The 16,690-nt window shown below is 34.6% G+C and overlaps 1 protein-coding gene across 2 annotated transcripts in view; it reads left to right on the top strand.

Moving 5' to 3' along the window:
- Positions 1-16,690, top strand: part of MANEA (mannosidase endo-alpha) — a 63,679-nt gene that overhangs the window by 26,969 nt on the left and 20,020 nt on the right. For both annotated transcript variants that reach the window (XM_015078049.3, XM_015078050.3), the window contains exon 3: positions 10,108-10,217. In XM_015078049.3, the coding sequence (XP_014933535.1) occupies positions 10,108-10,217 (110 nt within the window). The remainder of the gene's footprint in view (positions 1-10,107; positions 10,218-16,690) is intronic.

The raw sequence follows: 16,690 nt of genomic DNA, 5'->3' as shown, positions 1-16,690 counted from the left end.
CCTTCTACCTCTTCTGAGTTTTCAGTTACATGTGTGTTTTACCTTAGTCATATTATATTTTAATGTAATTTTATGTGACTGGAAATTGACCCTTTCCTCAGCTCTGTTCAGTCCTTTCATGAGTTTGTTGAAGATATTCCTCATCTTTTAACATGTTTTTCATTTCCAGTATTTCTATTTGATTCTTCTTTTTATTGAAGTGTAATTAACATCCAGTGGTGTATTAGTTTCATGTGTACAACATACTGGTTCAACAATTCTTATATATTACTCAGTGCTACTATAACTGTAGTCACCATCTGTCATCTTACAATGTTATTACTATATTATTGATGATTTTCTCCATACTATACCTTTCATCTCTGTGACTTATTTATTTCTTAACTGTAAATTTGTACTTAATCTCCTTTATCTATTTCACCCATTCCCCCCACATCCCTCCCTTCAGGCAACCACCAGTTCTCTATATTTTGGGGTTTGTTTCTTCTTTGTTCATTTATTTTTTAGGTTCCACACATAAGTGAAATTTTATGGTATTTGTCTGCCTGACTTATTTCACTTAATATAATACCCTCTAGGTCCATCCATGTTGTTGCAAATGGCAATACCTCATTCTTTGTATAGCTGAATAATATTACATTGTGTGTGTATACATATGTATACACCATAAGATTCTTTAGTGATTCATCTGTTGATGGACATTTGGTGTGCCTCCATATTTTGGCTATTGTAAATAATGCTGCAATAAACATAGGGTGCATATGTCTTTTTGAATTAGAGTTTTCATTTTCTGTGGGTAAATACCCAGTAGTAGAATTACTGGATCATTAGGTATTTCTTTTTTTTAAGTTTTTAAGGAACTTCCATACTGTTTTCCACAGTGGCTGCATCAATTTACAGCCCCACCAACAGTGAACAAGAATTCTTTTGTTTCCACATCCATGCCAAGACTTGTTACTTCCTGTCTTTGATTCTAGCCGTTCTCACAATAGTAAAGTGATATCTCATGGTTTAAAGTTGCAATTCCCTGATGATTAGTGGTGTTGAACATCTTTTCATATTTTGGCCATCTGTGTGTCTTCTTTGGAAAAGATATCTACTCAAGTCTTCTGCCCATTTTTTAACTAAATTATTTTTTTGTCAGGTTTTTTTTGTTGTTGGTTCTGGTATTGAGTTGTAAAAGTTATTTGTAGTTTGAATACTAAACCCTTATATGATGCATGATTTACACATGTCTTCTATCAGTAGGTTGCCTTTTCATTTTGTTCATGGTTTCCTTCACTGTGCAAAAACTTGTTGTTGTTGTTGTTGTTGTTGTTGTTTTGGTATACTCCTAATAGTTTATTTTTGCTTTTGTTTCCCTTGTTAAAGGAGACCTAACTAGAAAAATTTTGGTAAGGCCCATGTCAAGAGATTATTACTATTTTCTTTTAGGGATTTTTGGCTATTATAAATAATGCTGCAATAAACATATTGTGGGATACAATTTCAGGTCTCACATGTAGGTTTTTAATCCATTTTGAGTTTCTTTTTTTTTATACTGTGAGAAAGTGGTACAGTTTCATTTCTTTGCATGTAGCTCTCTAGCTGTACCAGTGCAGTTTATTGAAGAGATTGTCTTTTACCCATTGTATATCCTAGCCTCCTTTGTTATAGACTAATTGACCATATAAGCATGGGTTTAGTTCTGGGTCCTCGATTCTTGTATGCATCTTATTTTTTGGCTAATACCATGCTGTTTTCATTATTACAGCTTTGTGTGGTATACTTTGAAATCTGGGATTGTGATACCTTCAACTTTGTTCTTTTTTAAGATTGGCTCATTGAGGTCTTGTGGTTCTGTATAAGTTTTAGGATTATATATTGTAGTTCTGTGACAAATTCTGTAGGTATTTTGATAAGAGATTGCACTGAGTCTGTAAATTGCTTTAGGACATTTCAACAATATTAATAGGACATTTCAACAACATTAATTCTTCCAAACCATGAGCATGGAACATTTTTCCATTTATTTATGTTCTTTTTAATTTTTTTCATGAATGTTTTAGAGTTTTCAGTGTATAAGTCATTTACCTCCTTGGTTAAGTTTATAGCTATTTTATTATTTTGGGTGTGATTGCAAATGAAATTGTTAATTTGTCTTTCTGCTACTTTGTAATTAATGCAACAGATTTCTATATATTAATTTTATATCTTGCAACTTGACTGGATTCATTTATTAGTTCCTAGTAGTTTTTTGGTGTAGTCTTTATGGTTTTCTATATATAGTATCACATCATCTGCAAATAGTGACAGCTTCTTCCTTAACAATTTTGATACCTTTTATGTCTTTTCTGATTACTGCAGCTAGGACTTCAGTACTATATTTAATAAAAGTGGTGAGAGTAGACATCTTGTTTTATTCCTGATAGAGGAAAAACTTTGTTTTGCACATATTGAAACATCCTTGCATCCCTAGAGCAAATCCTACTTGATAGTGGTGAATGATCTTTCTAATATATTGTTGAATTGTATTTGCTAGTATTTTGTTGAGGATTTTGCATCTATGTTCATCAGAGATACTAGCCTCCAGTTTTCTTTTTGTGAGATGTCTTTGTCTTATTTTGGTATCAGGGTAATGCTGGACTTATAGAATGAATTTTAGAAGTTTTCCTTCTGTTTTTTTGGGAATAGTTTGAGAAGAATAAGTAATAACTGTTTAAATGTTTGATAGTATTCACCTGTAGATCTCATTTGAACATTTGATTTTTTTTTTCATAACCAGTGCAATTTTATTACTAGTCATTGGCCTGTTCAAATTTTTCTATTTTTTCCTGATTCAGTTTTGGCAGATTATATGTTTCTAGAAATTAATCCATTTCTTCTAGGTTATCCCAATTTGTTGATACATAATTTTTCATTCTGTTCTCTATAATGCTTTACTTTTTTTGGTGTTGGTTGTTCTTTCTCCTTCATTTCTGATTTTATTTCTTTGAGGCCTCTTTTTTTTCTTGATGAGTCCAGCTAAAAGTTTATAAGTTTTGTTTATCTTTTCAAGGGACCAGTTTGTTTCTTTGATCTTTTTTTTTCCTGTTTTTTTTTCTTTTTTCTTTATTTCTGCTCTAAACTTTATTATTTCTTCTGCTAGCTTTGGGCTTCATTTGTTCTTTTTCTAGCTCTTTTAGGTGTGGTTTTGGTTATTTGAGATTTTTGTTTCTTGAGATAGACCTGTATTGCCATAACCTTCTCTCTTAGAACTACTTTTGCTCTGTCCCAAAGATTTGGAATGGTATTTTCATTTGTCTCAATGTGTTTTTTGATTTCCTCTTTGATTTCAAGGTTGACTTCTTCCCTGTTTAGTAGCCTGTTGTTAGACCTCCATAAATTTGTGTTCTTTCCAGATTTTTTCTTGTAATTGACTACTAGTTTCATACTATTATTGAGACTTGTTTGTGGCCTAATGTGTGATCTGTCTTGGAGAATGTTGCATGTACATTTGAAAAGAATGGATATTCTTACGTTTTTGGATAGAATATTCTGTATATATCTGTTAATTCACAACTGGTCTAATGTGTCAATTCAGAGCTACTTTTTCATTGTTGATTTCTGTTTGGATTTTCTATCCATTGATGTAAGTGGGGTGTTAAAGACCTCTACCATTGTAATACTGTCAATTTCTCCATTTCTGTCTGTTAATATTTGATTTATATATTTAGGTGCTTTGGTTGTATAGATATCTACAATTGTTATATCTTCTTGTTGGATTGGTCCCTTTATCATTATGTAATGCCCTTAATTGTCTCTGGCCACAGTCTTTGTTTTAAAGTGTTTTTTGTTTTTTAGTTTTGTTCATGTTGTTTTGTTTTTATTTCATATTAGTATTGCTATCCCAGCTCTTTTTGTTTTGTTTTCTGGATGGCATATGTTTTTCCAGCTGTTCTTCACTTTCAGGGTGTATGTGTCTTTAGGTCTGAAGTGAAGCTCTTGTGGGCAGAATATAGGTGAGTCTTGTTCTAAAGTAATGATATGTGTGTACCTATTGCCATTTTGTTAATTTTTTTGGTATAGTTTTTCTCTATCTTCATTTGGTTTGATGGCTTTCTTTAGTGGTAGGCTTGGATTGGATTCTTTGTGTATGTGTTTGTGTGGGGGCGGCATTATAGGTTTTTGATTTGTGGTTTCCACTGGATCATATATAACATGTATGCAGTTGTGTTAATGGTTGCTTAAGTTTGAATACATTCTAAAGCACTAAATTATTATTCTCCCTTTGTTTTATATATATGGTGTCATATTTTATCTTTTTATTTTATGTATGTTTTGAATGATTTTTGTAAATATAATTGATGTAAAATCAATTTTTGTGTCTTAACCACTGTATTGGCTTTATAAGTGATTCATCTCCTACCTTTATTATATATGTGCTTTTGCCTGTGAAATTTTTTCTTTATTAATTTTCCTGCTTGTTATGGCATCTTCTTTCCATTTGAAGAATTCCCATTATCATGTAAGCCTGGCTTAGTGGTGATGAACTCCTTGAGTTTTTGTTTAGGAAAGAACTTCTTTTTCTATTCTGAATGATAACTTTGCTGAGTAGATTATTCTTGGTTGCAAGTTTTTTTTGTTTTTTTTTTTTTTTCCTCCCTTTCATTCCTTTGAATAGATCATGCCACTTCCTTTTGGCCTGAACAGTTTCTGCTGAGAAATCACCTGTTGCGGTTATGGAGTTTCCTTTATATGTAATTGTTTTGTTTTGCTTGCTGAATTAAAAATTCTCTATTGTTACTTTTTGCCATTTTACTTATATGTCTTGGACTCATCTTGTTATGCACTGTGTGTGCTTTCTGAAACTGATGTCTATTTCCCCAGATTAGGGATATTTTCAGCTTGATTTTTTTCAAGTAAATTTTCTCTTCCTTTCTCTCTCTCCTTTTTCTGTTATCTCTATAATGTGGATATTATTACGCTTGATGATGAGTTTCCTTAACCTAGTCTTACTGCTTTTTATTAATCTTTTTTCTCTTTGCTGTTCAGCTTGGTTGCTTCCCATTACCCTGTCTTCCAGATCACTGATCTGTTTTTCTGTGTCTTTTTAATTCGCTGTTAATTATTTTTTATTTCAGCTATTGAGGTGTTTGTTTTTAATCTCTGGTTCTTTTGATTTATACGTGTATTTTTGTAAAAGTTCTGAATTCATCCACTCTGTTCGTAAGTCCAGTGACTATCTTTACATTTTTGTAAATATTTATTTATTTTTGAGAGAGAGATAGAGAGCATAAGCAGGGGAGGGGCAGAGAGAGGGAGACATAGAATCCAAAGCAGACTCCAGGATCTGAGCTGTCAGCACAGAGCCCGACGCGGGACTTGAACTTATGAACTGTGAGAATCATGACCTGAGATGAGGTCAGACACTTAACTGACTGAGCCACCCAGGTGCCCTTCCAGTGACTATATTTATGACCATTACTTTGAATTTTTTTTATCAGGCATTTTTGCTTATCTCAGTTTCACTGAACTCTTTTGCTGTGATTTTTGTCTTTTTCTTTCATTTGGGACATCTTTCTCTGTCATCTCATTTTGCTTGACTCTCTGTGTCCATATATTATGGAGGTCAGCTACATCTCCTGATCTTAAAAATAGTGGCCTTCTATAGAAGAGGTCCTGTGATACCCTCTAGCTCAGTCCCTCCTGGTCACCAGAAACAGGTGCTCCTGTGGTGTTTCTTTTGCAGGCTGTGTGCACCCTACTATTGTGCCTGAACCTCATTTACCTTTGGCCCAATCAGCTGCAGTGACTGACTTTGCTGCTGTGGGCACACTAGGCAGGGTTTGGTCCCCGTGCAGTTGAGAAGTCTGAGGCCTCTGCAGGCTTGTAGGTGGGCAGGGTCAGCAGTCAGGCTGTCTGCTCTTAGCCTGTCTGCCACAGCTATGGGATACCAAACAGCAAAACTTCTTTCTGCTCAGTGAAGAGGCTTTGCTGCTGGAATTGTGGGCATGCTGGTGTGTGAGATTACTTGGCCTCTCCCCAGGGCAGGAGTCACTTTGTAGTTGGGCGGATCCCTGCTGGGGCTGCTTTCAGGTTATGGTGGGGCAGGGAACCACTTTGTTGTTATGCCTGCCGAGGCAGGAGGGTTGGATTGGCAGGTCTGCATGGGAATGTGGGGACATAGCACACAGTGCTAGAAAGATAAGTAGAGCATTAGTACTGGCTCCTGCAAATGTCCAGCTATCTAGGATGGGGGAGGGGAAGAGAAATGGCACCCCCTAGTACTTTTGTTTTTGGAGAAGTCTTCTGATCATTCCCACTCCTTTAGCATGTGTTATGAGATTAGTAAGTGATTCTCCTTCACATATACCCCAGGCACTTTTCAAACTGCTACTATTGTGCTGTGTCTTTGGTTGAGTCATTTACTATGCTGGCTTTTTAGTATATGTGCTGCCGAAGCGAGCACTATGCTGGCTTTTTAAAGGCGGAACTCAGTTTCCTATTGCTATCTGACTCTCTTGGAGTTAAGCCCAGTTGACTTGTAAAGTATGTGGAGTTAAATCTTGGTGATATTAAAAGCTTCTAAAGTTCAGCCCCATAGGTTTTCAAGGCCAGATGGGGACTCATTTCCTAGTGCATATCCCAGTACTTCTGGTGCCTAGTGTGGGGTCTAATCCTCTCCTTTCTCTTTGCTTGTGGTGTAAGTCCTTTTTGTGGTTAATCTCACCTGGGTGGTTGGTTCCCAACCATGTGTCCACCTCTCCTGCCCTTTTTGACGTAGCCTCCTGTCTATGATTGACTGTGAAAGGTCTTCTGCCAGTCTTTAGGTCATTTTCAGAGTTAGTTACTTAGAGTTAGCTATAGTCTCAGAGCTGTGTCCATGGGAGGAGGTGAACCTGGGATCATCCTACTCTGCTGTCTTCCCTGAACTTCTATTTGATTCTTAGAATTTTCATTTCTGGCATATTTCCCAGCCGATTCACATATGGTGGCTGTCTTTCCCATTAGATCTTCTAATGTTTTGATAATAGTAATTTTACATTGCTTATTTAATGATTTCAGTATCTGTTTCATATCTAGTTTGGTTCTGTTGACTTCTTTGCCTCTTGACAGTTTTTTTTTTCTTTTTTGTATGCCTTATACTTTTTGTTGAACATGGGTCATCCTATATAGTGATAATAGTGTTTATGTCTGAAACTGGGCTTGCCTTTGTTTCTGCTAAATCTTTAGTTTGAAGGAGTGTTTAATATGTTTGAAAGAAACAGTAAGTTCTCTATATCGAAGAGAAGCTATCATAAGTTCTGTGGAGTTAAATGTATCCTAATTTACTTGCCATTGTCTTTTTATTATTGTTGTTATAATCACTTTTGGGGGTCTTATTCTTTGTAAGGCATTTTCTATTTTTAAAAACACTTTTAGGGAATGAACTGAGCTTATCCCCAATTTACAAGTATGGAAACTTAAGTAAAATTAATTAAAGATAAACACCTATCAAATAAGAGAATGAGAACTTGAATCTCCAGGTCTGTCCGATTTCATATCTTCTTAACTATTACCCTGTTTAGATTCATCATTTTACTTCATAAAATAAATGGTTGGGTACCATTTATATTGAAGACCCTGTAATAAGTGCTATGGAGGGACACCATGATCAATATGACATGATCTGCATTTAATAAAATGCTAGTGTGCTAAGAATAGACCTCAATATCCCTTTTCACTATACAGTTGAAATAGTAGAAATACTCAGTAATCTTATTTATAAATGATACTTAGATTATGTGTGTTAGAGAAAATTTTCTGATTGCTGTGAAGGTTCATTACCATTGTCAGTGGCTCAACTCTCCTTGTGAGGAAGACCATGATTGGCTTATTTCCCAGACTATTACTTGTGTTCAGAGCTCATGAGGGATACAGTCCAAAAGATATGCTGCAAAGATAAATTAGACTGTGGAGCACAGTAAGGGTATAGAATTAGACATGTGGAAATGATAATTTGACAGAATAAAAAAGCTGAAGCGGAGTAACGAGGAGGAACAAAGAACATTCTTCTCAAGCCTTAGAGTAGAACTTGAGTGAGGATAGGGAGGAAGAAAACTCAGCAGACAAGAATGAGATGGTCAGGTATTAGGAGGATCAGAAATCTAGGAATGCTATCCAGTAGAACTTTCTGTAAGAATGAAAATGTTCTTTATCTATGCTATTTCAGTACAGTAGAAAATACTAGTCACTTTAAATTTAAAGCTAGAGGACTTCCCAAGCATGTCAACCTGGTACTTAATCCACTGGTTTTGAGGGTTAGTTTACTTCTGCCAATTATGTTTTGAGCAGACGAAGTTCTTGCTCAGATACTTCTCTTCTTTGTGTTTTTGCCTCAGTTTGGACAGATAATTCCTTATTCTCCAGCTCTTTGGCTTTGAGAGGTTTTTTTGTTTTTTTGGTTTTTTGTTTTTTTTTGTAATCCGTATTTTGTTTAGTAATTGTTTGTCATTGGAAATGCTGGTCTATGTAACCTAATCTTTATTGCTAGGAACAGGAATCTTTTGATTTGAATTTCATGGGAGAATGCTGTGCTTAAAATTTTCCTAGGCTTCATGGATAATCTTTTATATATTCTTCCTTTATTATTTTGTCTCATGCTTGTTTTCTTATTTTTTGCAGGATTTTTTCATAGGTCCAGTGTTGAAACTTTTTTAATTGTGACTCTTCATTAGTGGTGTTTTTTTTTTCTTTTTATAAACTAGGCTAGTAGGCAGCTTAAATGTTTGATCACTTGTTTCCAGACCATTTTCTTACCATCATTTCCCTCTATATAATAGATTCCCTTTGTAACTAGCCATAAGCTTTCCTAAAGCCTATTATAGGTTCTTTTTCTACCTCTTGTGTTCTTAATGCTATTCTTGTTTTCAGAGTGGATAGAGGACATAGACGACCACTTCTTCTTTTTCTTCTTCTTCTTTTGGAAATGTTAATGAAAGTTCTGTTTTGTTTCCCTAGATGGGGCTGCTCTGTACATGGCATGTCTACTCTAAAGTTTAAATCTTATACTTTAGTTCTCTGCTGTTTCTAACCTTGCAGTTTCTGCATTTCCACATGCTTCTCTTTTGGTACCATTGTATTTCTCTCCATGCCTTAAAGAGTATGTTGATTAATTTAGAAATTAGTGGCATTTTTCTAATGGCCTGTTATAGCTTTATATATTAATGTGGGTTTGAATTACTTCAAATATTCCATCAAAGTGAGTGATTTTTTTTTGCAGGCTTATGTTTCTAATACTTATTTTGTAACTTATCATTTCAAAAGTAAGTACTACAGGAAGAAACTGTAATTTTTTTCTTGAATGCTCATAATTTCCCCAAATAAGCATCCATGGTATCCTCTAGTAGTTGAATGGATAAACTGGCACATTCATACAATGAGATAGTATGTGGCAATAAAAAAGAATGATTTATAAATCCACAAAAATACATGAATGAACCTTAGTTATGTATATATGACTAAATTTCAAAAGCCAGTCTGAAGAAGTTACTGTATGATTCTACCTATGTAACATCCTGGAAAAGACAGCAATAGAGATACTAAAAAGATCGATTATTGTCCAGGGGATTGAAAGAGGAGGGATGAATAGAGGGATGTCAGAGGATTCTGAGGTCAGTAAAACTATTCTATATGACACTGTAACAGTGGGCAAATATGCTTTTGTCAAAAGCCATAGAACTGTACAACACAAAAGGTAGATTTTGATTAATAATGATGTATCAATATTGGTTCATTATGTGTAACAAACATACCACAGTAATGCAAGGTATTAATAACAGGAACCATATGTGGGTTGGAGAGGGGGTGTGGAAGAGAATGTATGGAAACTGTACTTTCAGTGCAATTTTTCTGTAAACCTAAATTCTATAAAGTAAAACTTATTAAATATATTCATACCTGATAGAGTTTAAATATGACTATACAAAGTAATTAAATAGACATAGGTAATATTTAAGTAACAAAATAATAACTTATATGGGAATATATTTCTTTTTTATTGTTGCCAATTTGGTCTTTGTTCTGCCTTTTAAGAAAAATCTGTGTGGAATACCTCCAATCAGTCCTGTTCCTGTATTTATTTTTCTTTTTGGTTTTTTCTATTAGGTGTACTAGCCCTATCTTGGTACCCACCTGGTACAAATGATGAAAATGGAGAAAATACTGATGATTTGGTACCAACTATTTTGGATAAAGCTCATAAATATAATCTGAAGGTATTTAATTTATTTTTTATTGAGATAAAATTGACATATTAATTTCAGGTGTTCAGCATAATGATTTGATGTGTTTATTTTGTGATCATCAAAATAGGTCTAGTTAACATTTATTACCACACAATTAGAAATTATTTTTTCTTGTGATAAGAATTTTTAAGATCTATTCTCTTAGCAGCTTTCAAATACGTAATACAACATTAATTATAGTCACCGTGCTGTACATTATATACCTAGGTCTTTTTTATTTTGTGACTAGAAGTTTGTACCTTTTAACCATCTTCACCCATTTCACGCCTCCTCACACCCACCTCAGGCCAACCACACGTTTGTTCTCTGTATCTATGAGGTTGTTTTGTTTTGTTTTTAAGATTCCACATTTAAGTGCGATCATAGGGTATTTGTCTTTCTCTGATAGACTTAATTCACATAGCATAATGTCCTCAAGGTCCATCCATGTTGTAGCAGATGGCAAGATTTCCTTCTTTTTTGTGGCTGAATAATATTCAACCAACTTTTTGGTGCTGAATATCAGCACCATTTTCCAACAGTATTTGCTTACTTCATGTTCTTTGCCACATTTTGGTAATTCTTTTAATATTTCAAACTTTTGCGTTATTTATTAAGGTAATCTGTGATGAGTGGTTATGACTTGCTGGAAGATGAAATGATGGCTAGCACTTTTTAGCAGTAAAGTATTTTTTAATTAAGACACATTGTTTTTTTTAGACATAATGCTGTTGCAAATGTAACAGACTACACTGTATGTAGTGTAAGCATAACTTTTTTATGCACTGGGAAGCCAAAAAATTCATTTGACTCACTTTTTTGCAATATTCACTTTATTCAACTAGTCTGGAACCAAACCTATAATGTCTCTGATATGCTTGTAATGATGCAATAAGCATAAGTATTTTTTCAAACTTGTTTTTGTTTCCTTTGGATAAATACCAGAAAGGAAATTGCTGGGTCATATGGTAGTTTTATGTTTAATTTTTTTAAAGAACTTCCATAGTGTTTTCCATAGCAGCTGAATCAATTTATATTCCCACCAACAGTGCACAAGGGTTCCCTTTTCTCCACATCCTCTACATTACTTGTTATTTCCTATCTTTTTGATAATAGCCATTCTAACAGGTATAAGATATACCTCTTTGTGGTTTCATTTGCATTTCCACGTTAAGTAAGTGATGATGAGCACCTTTTCACGTACCTATTGGCTGTCTGGATATCTTAGAAAAAATGTTAAGAACTTTAATTGGATTGTGTGTTTTTAAAATTTATATTGGATATTAACTCCCTATCAGATATATGATATGCAAATATTTTCTCCCAGTTGCTAGGTTGCCTTTCACTTTGCTGTGCAGAACCTTTTTAGTTTGCTATAGTCCCACTTGTTTGTTTTTGCTTTTGTTGCCTTTGCTTTTGGTGTCAAATCCAAAAAAAAAAAAAAAAAAATTAACATCGCTAAGCTCTGTGTCACCTATGTTATCTTCCAGTTTTGTAGTTTCTAAATTTATAAGATTTTAATCCATTTTTGGTTAATTTTTTGTATGGTGTAAAGCAGTGGTTCAGTTTCAGGTTTTTGCATGTAGCCGTCCAGTTTTTCCAACACCATTTATTGAAGAGACTGGCCTTTCTCCATTGTGTGTTCTTGTTTCCTTTGTTGAAGATTAATTGGCCATATCTGTGTGGGTTTTGGGGGAGGGAGCTTTCTGTTCTGTTTGTTCCATTGATTTATATCTCTGGTTTTGATCTTGCCAGTACTAACCACATTGTTTTGATTACCGTAGCTTTGTAATACAATTTGAAATTAGGGACCTTGATACTTCGAGGTTTCTTTTTCGTCCTCTGTTTTGGTTCTCTTGTGGTTCCATACAAATTTTAGGACCGTTTGTTCCATTTCTGTTGAAAATGCCATTGGAATATTCCTAGGGATGGGATTTAATCTATAAATTGCTTTATATAGGATGCATGTTTTAACAATATTAGTTCTTTCAGTTTATAAACATGGAGTATCTCTCCATTTGTGTCTTCCTCAGTTTCTCTCAATGTCTTCTATTCAGTGTCCAGATCTTTTACCTTCTTGGTTAAATTTATTTTTAGGTATTTTATTATTTTTGATGCAGTTGTAAATGGGATTTTCTTAATTTCTCCTTGTGATAGTTCATTCTGAATTACCTTGTATCATAGAAAAAAATCTAAAAGTTTATTGAGCATATCTTTACATAGCATCAGATTTCACCCATTACTTCTAGTCAACCTTTGAGAAACAGCTGATTCTTATGATACTAAAATACAGTGGAGAGTTTACCCGTTATCTATTGCTACATAACAAATTGCCGTAAAATTCTGCAGTTTAAAGGAACAAACATGTATTATCTCACACATTTTCTAAAAGTTGAGAATCTGGAAGTGGCTGAACCTGGTGGGTCTGGTTCAGGGTCTCCCAAGAGGTTGTAGTCAGTTTCTTTGCTGGTGCTGCAGTTATCTGAAGGCTGTAGGATCCACTTCCAAGCTTCTTATGTAAAGGTTGACAGGCCTCAGTTCCTTTCAGCTATTGGGATGGGAGTTCTGGTTCTTCATCACGTAAGCCTTCCCACAGAGTTATCTGAGTCCCCTTAACACATGGCAGCTAGTTTCCCCTTAGTGAATGATCTGAGACAGAGTCTAGTGTTTTCTTGACCTAATCTTAGAAGTAACTATCACTTTGACTTCTATGGATTTATCTACTGGTAGACCAACTAAACAAGTACAGCATGAGAAAGATTTATAGACTGATCTCACTAATGAAAATATATGCAAAATTCCTAAAGCAAAAATGCAGATAAGAAGTGTTCATTAGCAAGAAGCTAAAGAATGGTTTCAAGAGTATGAAATCTGAATTCAAATCTCTGCATTCAATCCCGACTCAGCCACATAAGAACTATGTAACACTTATGCCTGAGTTTTCTCATCTTTCAAATGGAAAAAGAAAATCTGCAGAGTGGTTGGAAAGATTACATGAAGTAATATATGAAAAGTGCTCAGTGTCTGGCACAGAGTAAGCGCTATATGAATGTTAAGTAAATAAAGTTTACTGGAGATAAAATATGTCATAACGGATACTGAAATCTTGACTACATAAAAACTTATTAGTAATCTTCTAATGCAAGTTTTTTAACTTGATAAATGAGGTCTTCTACTAACCTATATCAAACATCTAATGGAAAAACAATGGTAAAACTTGTTCATTAAGCCAAGATCAATCAAGAATGCCTTCTATCATCAGTATTATTTAATAGTGATTGAATTCTGAACAAATCATTTTAACTAAAAGTGTTCCAAGTAAAATTACCATTCTTTACAAGTGGAAAATACCTATAAAACTCATGAAAACTATCTAAAAACTATTATGTGTAAAGAGTCCAATAAGGTGGCCAAACCCAAAGAATATACAAGTCAAGAGGATTCTTGTATTATAGGGAAAAGAATGGAAAAAATGTACATTGAAGATAGCATAGCAGTAAATATACAAAGAAATCTTTGGCATTTTATGAAAGGATATAAAAGACTTGAATAAATGGAGAAACATGAATTTTTTTTTTTTTTTAGTATTTATTTCATGGAGACAGAGAGACAGAGTGCAAGCAGGGAAGGGACAGAGAGAGAGGGAGACACAAAATCTGAAGCAGGCTCCAGGCTCTGAGCTATCAGCACAGAGCCTGACGCAAGGCTTGAACCCACTAAGTGTGGGATCGTGACCCGGGCCGAAGTCAGACCCCTAACCGACTGAGCCACCCAGGCACCCCTGGAGAAACATGAATTTATTTGGAAGAGTCAAAATTGCCAAGTGGCCATTCTTTCAAACATTTGTATTTTATATATTAATATAATTAATTTGTAAATTTAGTGCAATCCAAATGAAAAATTCTGATGAGATTTTATAGAACTTAACCACCTAATCCTAAAGTTTATAACTATGTTAGAAAAAAGTAAGACTTAAAAAATGTTTATTAACGAAGGGAAAAACTTGTTTTTCCAAATAACAAAATGTACTATAAAATGATAGATATTAGAAGTATGGCATTAGCATTACTATACAGAAAGAGATCAGTGAAATGAAACAGTCCAAAAACAAAGCACTTTATGTGGAATTCTAGTATATAATTGAAGAATCATTTAGAATGAAGTATAAAAGGAATGTTTTTAATAATCTTGTCTTCCTGGTACTGGTTTAGTTTTTTGCATTATTCACTCCACTGTTGTCCTTAAGCAGTAATTTTCATGTCTAATAATTCTTCTCAGGTTGTTCATTTTTCTTCAGGTTTATTCTTGTTTTTCTAAGGCAGTGTGTTAGCAAATCTTTATGAAAATGTGAATCCGTATCTTTTCACTAGAGACTAGTTACTCTGCATTTTCAGGTTACCACTCTTAAAAATCACTGAGGGTTTTTATTTGCTCTGAAACTTCTTCCAGTTTATATATCCTAATTAAATACAGCTGGTTTGTCTGGTACAGGTAAATTATTTCCAAATAAAAAGAGGAAACTTAGTTTTAATACTTCTTTCACAGCTTAAGGATTTAGTAGTTTACTGTGGAGTAGAACTGGAACTCTAGGGAAATAAGCGGGAGCAACTAGATAGGCAAATTCTTTTTTCTGTCTTTTTTTGTTTGTTTTTAATTCCTGTCCATAAAGCCTTCTCCTACTTTATAACCCTAAAGCTCTTAAGGCAGCATCTCCTAAATTAGGTGACTGGGAAGAGCTGTCATTTGCCATGTCCCCTGTACCATTCAGTTAGCTTTCATTGGCACTTGAAATCTGCAAATATACAGACCTTGCAAATTCTGGCACCAAGTCTGAAACTGGATAAGTGACATGATTTATCTTCTACAAAACAGCTGCAAGGGCCACTCTTCTTTCCCTATAACTATAGATATTATAATCCTGGGACATGAGAGGGAAGGGGCCTTCACAACCCAAGAAAGCTGGCTTTTTAGATTGTACTTTCAGAGTTTAAAGGTACACTGAGGGTGTTCTGATGAATGGGGATAGGTTTGGATTTCTCCCGTTTAAAGCTTATTGTTTAGGTGAATGTGGCAAAGATGTCTAATTGCCAACATACTTAGTCTTTCTGCATCAGATTTTTTTTTATTATTTTACAGTATTTTTTAAATTTAAATTTTAGTTAACATACTATGCAATATTGGTTTCAGGAGTAGAATTCAGTGATTCATCACTTACACACAATACCCAGTGCTCATCACAACAGGTGCCCTTAGTACCTATCACCCATCTAGCCCAACTACCAACCTTTTCCCTCTGTCAAGCCATAGTTTGTTCTCTCTCATTAAGAGTCTCTTGTGATTTGTTTCCCTCCCTTCTCTTCCCCCCTTTCCCATATGCTCACCTGTTTCATTACATAAATTCCACATATGAGTGAAATCATATGGTATTTGACTTTCTCTGATTGACATATTTCATTTGGCATAATACATTCTAGCTCGATCTACATTATTGAAAATGGCAAGATTTCATTCTTTTTGATGAAAGAGTGATATTCCATTGTGTATGTATACCACATCTTTTTTATCCATCATAAGTTGATGGACATTTGGGCTTTCTCTGTTGTTGGCTATTGTTGATAATGCTGCTATATAAACGTTGGGGTGCATGTACCCCTTTGAATCTGTACTTTTGTATCTTTTGCATAAATACCTATAGTGCCATTGCTGGATTGTAGGGTAGTTCTATTTTTAGTTTCTTGTGGAACCTCCATGCTCTTCCTCAGAGTGGCCTCACCAGTTTGCATTCCTGCCAACAGTGCAAGAGGGTTCTCCTTTTTCTGCATCCTCACCAACACCAGTTGTTTCTTGTGTTGTTAATTTTAGCTATTCTGACATGTGCCAGGTGGTATCTTATCATGGTTTTGATATGTATTTCCCTGATGATGACTGATATTGAGCATCTTTTCATGTGTCTGTTAGCCATCTGGATGTCTTCTTTGGAAAAGTGTCTGTTCATGTCTTCTACGTTATTTTGAGTTTGATAAGTTCTTTATATATTTTGGATACTAACCCTTTATTAGATATGTCATTTGCAAATATCTTCTCCCATTTTTTAATGAATAGAATTTATTGTCAAATTGGCTTACATACAGCACCCAGTGCTCATCCCAACAAGTGCCCTCCTCAGTGCCCATCACCCATTTTCCCTCTCCCCCATTCCGCATTCACCCGTAGTTTGTTCTCTGTATTTAATAGTCTCTTGTGGTTTGCCTCCCTCCCTCTGTTTGTATCTTTTTTTTCCCCTTCCCTTCCCCCATAGTCTTCTGTTCAGTTTCTCAAGACCCACATATGAGTGAAAATATATCTATCCTCTGACTGACTTATTTCACTCAGCATAAAACCTTCCAGTTCCATCCACATTGCTGCAAATGGCCAGATTTCATTCTTTCTCATTGCCAAATAGTATTCCATTGAATATATAAACC

Source organism: Acinonyx jubatus, chromosome B2 (genome assembly GCF_027475565.1).
Source record: "Acinonyx jubatus isolate Ajub_Pintada_27869175 chromosome B2, VMU_Ajub_asm_v1.0, whole genome shotgun sequence".
NCBI lineage: Eukaryota > Metazoa > Chordata > Mammalia > Carnivora > Felidae > Acinonyx > Acinonyx jubatus.
The sequence above is the reverse complement of the archived record's forward strand: the minus strand, read 5'-3'. Positions and strand labels throughout refer to the sequence as shown.